The sequence below is a fragment of the Betta splendens genome, chromosome 9 (genome assembly GCF_900634795.4).
Source record: "Betta splendens chromosome 9, fBetSpl5.4, whole genome shotgun sequence".
In the NCBI taxonomy this organism is placed as follows: domain Eukaryota; kingdom Metazoa; phylum Chordata; class Actinopteri; order Anabantiformes; family Osphronemidae; genus Betta; species Betta splendens.
Window position 1 is genome coordinate 26,470,789 of NC_040889.2, and position 9,089 is coordinate 26,479,877.

Consider the following 9,089-nt stretch of genomic DNA (forward strand, 5'->3'; position numbering starts at 1 on the left):
TGGCATGATACTTATCAAAAGGCTTAATTTAAATCAAAATTACGGTTTTGCTACTTCTCATTGCTTTTTTATTGTCTGCTACTTCAATCTTTGACTTGTTTTAAACATCTTGCTTGTACACAAGATGTTTTCCTATCAATTCTAATTTCATAGTTTTACCTTTACTTGATAGCTGTTACTTTGTATAATTCATAAAATCGTCAGTTACATTATTCCAAAAGGCTATAACATAATAAATATACTAATAACAAGCAAAATTAACAAACTGTCTAGCTCTATGAAACATTATAATTATTTCATACAGTACAGCCAAAACGGTTCCACTACTATCAAGGGCAGCTTGATAGTAGATGATAAACATGAACACTGCAGATGAACATGGTCATGCATAAATATTTATAAATACTAGGTTGCATTTACATTCATAAGAAACAAGACATTTGGATATTTATTGAGCTTTTTTGAAAATAATATAATAATTTTATATGCAGGACTTTACCTGATTTTTTAATATATATATATGATGATATGTTTATCTGCTATATAATATATATGTATCTGCTACTTTATATAAATTAGATTGCAAAACTTTAATGTGGTTGTGACATTTGCTGATGTTAAATCTAATATAATAGTTTCACAGTACATTAAATACAGATAACTGGATGTCATAATATAAATAATATAATGTTCACATACTATATAGTGTTTTGTAGGAATGCACACATAAATTGGCCTCGTTGCAATTAATTTCATGCATTACGCCTCCATCTACTGGACACTTTGGAAAATTTAGAGGGCTTTTTCGCCAACTCCACACCCAAGCACATGCCAGTGAAATACCATGTAGAAATGAGATACAAGCACTTATATATGTGCTTAGATATGTATGCCAAGATATATGTAAGGCATAATGGATTATGCACATATATAAAACATATTGGTAAGATAAAGGTGGTGCACATTGTCAACCTGGTAGTCTAAGCATTTTTTGTTTGCCTTGTCTGGTTCATTGTTGATTGTTCTGAAGTGAAAAGTGATGCATTGCAAAATGCTGGGCACAAATAGCATGTTACTTACAGATCCAAAGAGCAGGCATTGGGAAATAATTCATCAATGAAAGGAAACGAAAAGTTACAAAATGTGAATTTGGCTGCAAGGCAGGTGACATCAGCTGATGTAAAGGAGGGGCCAGGATGAACTGGTAAAGGGTCAAGAATAAAAGGTTCATTGCAGGTCATCCTCACTGTCCATGCATCCATAAGTTCATCACGATGAGACCATAACATGCACAAAGTAGAGGAGCAAACAACCTTGTGGTTGTGGACTTGTCAGCTTTATTGTAATTGTTGCTATTGTGTACATCTATTCAAATTATATCCAAAATGCACTGCGTCTAATACTTAAATCAAGGTTTTACCATTTCTCCTACCAAATGGAGTGATGCTATATAGTAACTGCACATCAGAAGCTACGGTAGACTATACTATTGACTTATACGCCTGTTTGATTCTATGTACCCTGATTTCACATGAGTCCTCTGATTTTGCAATCTGGAGGCTGTGCCTCTAGACAGTTTTGAAAGTTGACGAAATGCCAGAACCCCTGACTGTGCATTTTGTGGCACATTCGATTTTCGCCTTTGATTATGTTATCTATAACTTCAAATATAAATCAATATATGTCCATTGAAATGTGATACAAATGTAAAATATGTGTGATAACATGAAAATGTTATCACACATATTTGAACACATATTTGAAATGAACAGTTTGACCCTGAACAACAAAATGTGTGCATCAATAAGCCTTTAAAGCCATAGCTAAAGATAAACTAATGCCTTATGAGACATTTAGTTAAATAGCTATGACTAAACCAAAAGCCATCGTTGACTTAAAGTTGACCTGGCAATAAGGAGGCTGCTGGCTCCTTCTCACTAATTGGTCACACCCCTGAAATGGTCCAACGATCTTGTTTCTGATTGGCCAATAAACCGTTCTGATCCAGGTTGCTATTGACAAAAACGATACGCCCTCTCGCATAGAGCGATCTGTCGGCTGATGTGGAGCCAGCGTAGTCTCGACCAATCAGAAGCCTTCATTCGACAGGCACGAAAACTCTATGAGTTTCTACTGCGCGTGCACGTCTAAGGGACGTTCAAGACGTCTGCGAAATCCAACCGACCGTTGAAAAAAAATCCTTTGGACTATCAATGTAAAGGTTTTTAATGATTAAAATGACGTTATTTCCTTACTATGTATCGTATTAATTGTTCACAAATAATTGCAGTGAAAGTTAAATAAACTTGACAATTTGGTGTGATGTGAGAAATTTTACATTACATATTCCTAGTTACACTCTAATCTAAGAAAGTGTACATATGTAAAATAAAACAGAGTAAAGATCTAAGCTAAGTTTACATGTAATTGAAGTATTTTTAATCAAGTACTTGGTTACTTGGGCGTTGAATTTGTGTCCTTCTCAATTCTGGGGTCATAAAGGAGCAGCAGGTTTCCTAAAATAACTGAAAGAGCTTTCTTGCCAGATACAACAACCTAAAATTCATAGGGAAACAAAACACAAGTGTAAAAAGTTACAAAAAAGTAAAGTATACGGTAATGCTGTATTTGAGCTTTCATGCACACTTGTTTGATTTAAAACGGCATGTGTTCGTTTGGATGCATAGGTTTTTAGCCTGACGTTCTTGAACCCAGCTCAGCGTCCTACGTCATGACGTCGGGGCGTGGCCTCCGAGTTTTGCCTGAAGCCTCACGCCTGTCTGTGACAGTTGCTGGCTGTCGCACAGCGTAAGCCCGAGGCCATTCAAACTAAGTAGCTGTCCGGTGATTTAATTTAGGACCAACTCGCACCTCTCGGGCACAGTTGGCTTCAACACGACGCTCGCAGTTCACCGTAAACGGCCGACAGAGGGACGCAGCAAGCATGTCCAAAGACACGGAAAGAAAGAGCGAGAAAATCATGGACGTGGAGAACAAGGTGTTGTGGTATCCGGACTCCAAGAGGAACACACACATGGATACGTTTAGGACACAGGTCAACGCGAACTACGGACTTAATCTGGGTGAGTGCAGGCGAGGCAGGAGTCCGACCCATAGAGGGCCTTCAGCAGAGGCAGGACGGGCGCAGACGGGGTCTCCTTCCGCCGCCGTCCGTCCCCGTGCGCTCCGTGCGCGTGTGAGAGCATCTTACTGCTGCCGGATCACCACGGTCGCGGTCATTCGCCGTGCGGCGCAACCTAGCTTGTATGCACCCGCCTGACAGCCTCGTAGAGCTACTTCCCAAACAGCCTTAATTAGCAATAATTAGCTGTTTACGACGCACGGGGCACGTAGGGCGTGCTGTCACGCGTGGAAGAGCTGCCAGACGACGGGATGACCCGTTTAACTGTTGGATACATGTCGAGTGAGGCAACATGAGGAGGAATGTAGAAAAGCCTGGTCAGCCGGGTCCTGGATGAATGGAGAGGACATCTGTGGTTGAGCTAATCACAAATATCTGATCTGAGTCAGGCGATACCACATATAAATATACAATATGCAGTTGTAAAAGTATGGCATCTCACAAATATATGTACCTTTCTGAGTTTTTGGATTCCTGCAGGGTAATTAAGAATTTCCCTGCAGAATATTGAGGCAGCACACCCTGAGACGGGAGCATCAGTCTGATCTGCTTACAGCTCCTGGACATACATGTACTCTAGCCAAGCTGATTAGTGATTTGCCCGTAAGCATTTCACAGGGTCATGAGCCAAAAAGGCTGGAAGCCACACTGTCGGTCTGCTCCAGTATGCACTGGATGCCGTCAATCACCGCGTGCTGTCTTTAGGCAAGCGTGCATCCCCATGTACAGTATGTAAGATGTGGTGTTGTCTGACCTTCTAGTCAACTACAGTGACCTGTACCAGTGGTCGGTGGACAGCTACCCCGAGTTCTGGGCTGAGGTTTGGCGCTTCTGTGGAGTAGTCAGCTCCAAATCATATGAAGAGGTGAGTCTGCAGCAACATGCTAATAAAAATGAAACAAAAAAAGAAAGCATGCAAATAAGTATGTCCTTTCTGTGAATAAGAGGAAATTCTAAAAATAAGAATGAACGAAACATGAATAAGCATGTGCAATAAAATAAAGTATCTGTCAGTCCGAGGTAAAGTGGGTGGAGTTAGAGAAATATGAGCAAACATTATTAGCAAGTGCAGCCAAGCTTTACGTTTCTTGACCTTGGCCAGTGACTGTGCGCGTCTCTCCCTGTGTGTGTGTGTGTGTGTGTGTGTGTGTGTGTGTGTGTGTGTGTGTGTGTGTGTGTGTGTGTGTGTGTGTGTGTGTGTGTGTTTTGTGGGCGTATGTGAGGTGGTGGATGCATCTAAACAGATCTCAGATGTTCCAGAGTGGTTTAAAGGGGCTCGGCTCAACTACGCAGAGAACCTGCTCAAACATGCAGACCAGGACAAGGTAGCGCTGTATGCTGCAAGTGAGTCCATATCACAGTAATACTGTACAGCAGTGGATATGACTGACTGCACCTTGAGTCGTGCCTTTAACTGTATCTAGTAGTAAATATCGGATTAATGTACATTTTGACACATTGCTCTTATTCCTCTGTCATAAACACACCTGTACTCAAATGTATTTGCAAATGACATAAGCACAAGGAGCATCAGGAATGAGCCGATGAGCGTATCTTAGAGCTGCAGAATCAATGCAGCGGTGAGTGCAGCGCTGCTTACGTCACTTTATTAGATTAACTGGTGCTCCCTGCTTTAGCTCACAGGACTGTCACATTCTAATGGACAGGCCATTCTTTATTGCTGTGTGCGTATGAGGAAGACACACACATACACACACACACACACACACACACACGCACACCTCCCTTAGGAGCTGTAATGTAATAATGAGAAGGCCCACTGGTCACGATGCTACGGTGCCTCGGTGCACGTCAGTAAACTATTACTTGGAGAGATGAGACTACGGTTCCTCAGTGACTCTCTTCCGACAGCATCAATGCAAACACATAGAAACCTTATAGAAGCAGCATTAAAACCCAACTCTGCGTCTGTCCACCAGGGGAGGCAAAGGATGAGATTGTGAAGGTGACGTTCGGGCAGCTGAGGCGTGATGTGGCCCTGTTTGCAGCAGCCATGAGGAGGATGGGAGTCCGGACAGGAGACAGGGTCGTCGGTGAGTGTTGCATTCATTTCTCTGTAAAATGCCACCAATCAATGGAGGTCAGGTCCTCTCCCGACTTCCCTGTTTCATCTCTTGCACATTTGACCCCTTCCTCCACTCGTGTTTCGTCAGCCGTCGGCTGCGTGCGTTGGGAGTGTGCGCTGGTGAACGGGGCGGCTGCTCTGTCTGAATGCCACTATTTATTCTAGGTTCATATTTGTACAGGGAGGAATGGCTGAGGCTGCAGACTCCTGCAGCGCCCGCTGTACAGTGCTTTCATTCAGGTCCACCAACAGGCCGCAGGAGCCTTTGTTTCCGCTGCCCTCAGCCTTCAGAGACGCGTTCCAGCTTCATTTCAGCACCCATAGGGCGTGGCACCAAATCAAGTTTCACCAACTTGCAGGGGGGGGGGGTATGGGCTTCTTGGGCTTTTGGCCTTCTGTGATTGGGCAAAGGTAAAAGCTGCCTTCTCTGAAGCATTAGCATGAAAATGGGTAAAAACATCAAGCAACTCAAGAGATGAGGAGTCAAATATGAGTGATCGCCTTTAGGTTGTGTGAAGCTCCACATCACAGTTTGGTCCTACAGATCCTACATTCGGACGGTTGTATGATATATTATCAGTCACGCATTTATGCACCAACACCAAAGGCAGCCGTCCTTACACACCGACTACGGCTTCATTATTTTTCCCAAAGACACGTGGAGCCGTGAATGGAACCATCGATCCCACATTCGGCGAAGGGCGGCACACGTCCTGAAGCGCAGCTGCTCAGCAGACGGAGGCTGCTCTGTCCTCGGAGCGTCTCAGATGTCTGGACCTCTGTTCCTCAGTACAGACTTTTGTTTCACTGAAGATAAAAACATCGACCTAAAAACAGTCTGTAGGTGTGGATGGAATAGGGATACAATTTCTGTTATTCATTCTCAACAGCTAAATTCTGAAAACAACTCAATTTAACTCGGTTATAGAAGTCATTCACAGAAATAACTTAAATCCCCGGCTTCAGTAACAAGGCTGCTCGTGTGTGTGCGTGTGCGTGCGTGTGTGTGTGCGTGCGTGTGTGTGTGCGTGCGTGTGTGTGTGCGTGCGTGTGTGCGTGTGTGCGTGTGTGTGTGTGTGGATATTGCAGTAAAGGCAGATCCATTAACTAAATGACCTAAGCTCTGTGGGAATCTCATTAGGAAGATGGTGGAGATGGAGGGCACGGCCGAGAGACGGAGTTAAGATGAAAACAGACAAAAACGTGTTGTGCCTCCTTCCATCCCATCTTCTCTCCTTTCGTTGCGCTCACTCTGGTTGGTCCAAACACACATTCGTCTTAACGTGTGTGCTCACTTGTGCGTTGTCCTTGTCACCTCGCAAGCAACTGAAATGTCCTGTCACTTTGTGCCATCCAGGAGATATATAAGCACTTAGCTAATGAACAACCCCCCCCAACGCACGCACGCACACACGCACACACGCACGCACGCACGCACGCACGCACGCACGCACGCACGCACACACACACACACACACACACACACACACACACACACACACACACCGTTTCCTTTTTAGTTTTGTGGCACCTTGGTTGATGAGACACAAGGTGCAGTTCGTACAACGACACAAACGGAGCAGCCCATTCTACTGCAGCACACACTTCCTGGTCCTGAATGGGCGTGGAAGAGGAGCAGAGTCACACACACTACGTGGAATATGTGACCTGGCCTGTAGCCACGATAGCATGAAAGCAACTTCTGTCTCCATCATGATTTTCTTTGTGTGACCGTTTTTACAAAGCGTGGCGATATGGATTGTTTTCCATATTTCACTCTAGCCTTAATAGCTCATTTATTCACAGGATTCCCTGGTAGATTTGACCAACCTGGACCATGTGTCCACCTCAGAGGCACCTTGTGCAGGTTTTATCTTCAATGGAGCGATCCATTATTTGCATCACACGTGTCAATGAAGAGTCACTTCATTCTGCCACTGGTTTCAGTGCCACTGATTAACAGCGCAACCGTAAACTGTCAGCAAATGTAGTTCTTTGTCCACAGAGGCGGTAAAGTAGAAAACCGCTCGTACACTCAGTAAACACGGATGTTAATGATTCATGGTTTAAAACAAAGCACTCACATAAAGCAAATGTCCTACGAGGAAGGAAAACCACTAAACACAGCATCGTTTACTCCACATTTCTAATAACTTATTCAAAGCTTTCTTGAGCCAGTTCAGTTTAATACCTCAGTCTCTGAGGTCGGGGTATTTTAGTGAAATTGTAAATCTCAAAATAATTGGTGTTGTGTCTATTTACTGACGGCGACGCCAGTGAACTGGCCTCTATTCAGTGGTTACAGACATGAATGATTTCAAAGGAGCCTGGCTGGATATTGTGGTGACGGCGATGTGCTGATGTGTCACAGAGGTAGTGACTCATACCAGCAGCCACGGAGGCAGTCGAGCAGGCAGGGTGTGAGCCGTCCCGTCCACGGGGAGACGATAGCAGTTTATGACAGCGCTGTAGAGCCAGCGTAGCAGGATGGAGATACGTCACCCAGCTCACACCAGCTTCCTGGTTGCAGCCGGAGTCTGCATAGCAAGCAGACCCATGCACATGCCTTCACAGGTTATTTATCTTATCTAAAGGTACAGTAACATGAGAGACTGGTTCATTATCATTTATTTAATGACTTAGTTCCTTGTTGGGAGGGGCTGTTTTCTGCTTACTAATCATGGGTTGTACTTTTATTGCTTTTAATAATAATAGCAACTGACTGACAATCGATGATGTCATACTTAGTTAATTCTTCCACGGAAACTGGAGTCATTTTTTTTTCTGCTTTAATGGCTGATTATCACATGAAGCTAGGAATAAAGCACGACCCACCTCCATTTGGCGCAGCTACAGTACCTGGAATCTCTCTCTCCGTCTTTGAGTCTGTGTCTGTCCAGTGAAAAGACCTTCATTTTCCACATTAATCAAAGAATTTATCCTATGATTTCAGGACTGGAGTGAATATATTACCGCTCTCTCCTCCTCCTGCTCATGTACAGTAATTACAAATCGCAGTATCTACAGTAGAATACTGTTCCCCCACGACAGCAGATTACAGTAACATACTTTACTTTTTGTCAGAGTGAAATTCCTTTTAAATCTCACGATTTCTGTGGTTCACTGGTTAATGCGTTAATCGTCTGGGTCTTCTCTCTCTCTCCAGGCTACCTTCCCAACGGTGTCCATGCAGTGGAGGCCATGTTGGCGGCAGCCAGCATCGGGGCCATTTGGAGCTCCACGTCTGTTGACTTTGGAATCAATGTACGGTTCAAATGATGCCTTTTGAGGCTTAAAGGTTTTATACACTTACATTTGGGTTAGATTGTATTTATTTTGTCCCTGCCAGTGTATTAGCAACAGGTGGTGTTTCATCACTTATCCCTTCACTGTTTATCAGTTCCCCCTACGGGGGGCGGGGCTGTGTTTACATAGTACAAATAAACTGGACCAAACCCAGTAACCCACTGGTTTACAGACAGCTTGTATGTGCTTCCATCAGTGGTAGGGCAGAACTTGTTGTAGTGGTGTCAGAGTGGACATGGCTGTACCCTAATCCTGGAGTTTATTCTCATGTGTTTGATCAGCTCCTGTCAGGGATTCATGGTTATAGCATAAATGTTTTACATTTCCAAACACAACACTAGTTTTTAGTTTCTATTTTTTTATTCAGGTGTGCTACTGCCCCTTCCGGCAGACTGGAGTATTACACTTTGTGTGTTGCTATGTCTAAATCATGGATTTCTTTTCTGCTGTGCTTTTCTGGACTTCTTTGTTTATTTGTCTACTACTAGTTTAATTTTTTATTTCTTACTTTTTACCCACACTTTTATTTGTCCCAGGGCGTTCTTGACCGGTTTT

The 9,089-nt window shown here is 43.6% G+C and overlaps 1 protein-coding gene across 1 annotated transcript in view; it reads left to right on the forward strand.

Moving 5' to 3' along the window:
• Positions 1 to 2,744: 2,744 nt before the first annotated feature.
• The window catches only part of aacs (acetoacetyl-CoA synthetase), a 23,046-nt gene continuing 16,701 nt past the window's right edge, over positions 2,745 to 9,089 (forward strand). Inside the window, exons 1-6 of the mRNA XM_029163018.3 lie at positions 2,745 to 3,083; positions 3,904 to 4,007; positions 4,366 to 4,486; positions 5,083 to 5,196; positions 8,395 to 8,492; positions 9,071 to 9,089. The exon at positions 9,071 to 9,089 is cut by the window's right edge and continues 96 nt beyond it. Coding sequence (XP_029018851.1) covers positions 2,945 to 3,083; positions 3,904 to 4,007; positions 4,366 to 4,486; positions 5,083 to 5,196; positions 8,395 to 8,492; positions 9,071 to 9,089 — 595 coding nt within the window. The 5' untranslated portion in view covers positions 2,745 to 2,944. The remainder of the gene's footprint in view (positions 3,084 to 3,903; positions 4,008 to 4,365; positions 4,487 to 5,082; positions 5,197 to 8,394; positions 8,493 to 9,070) is intronic.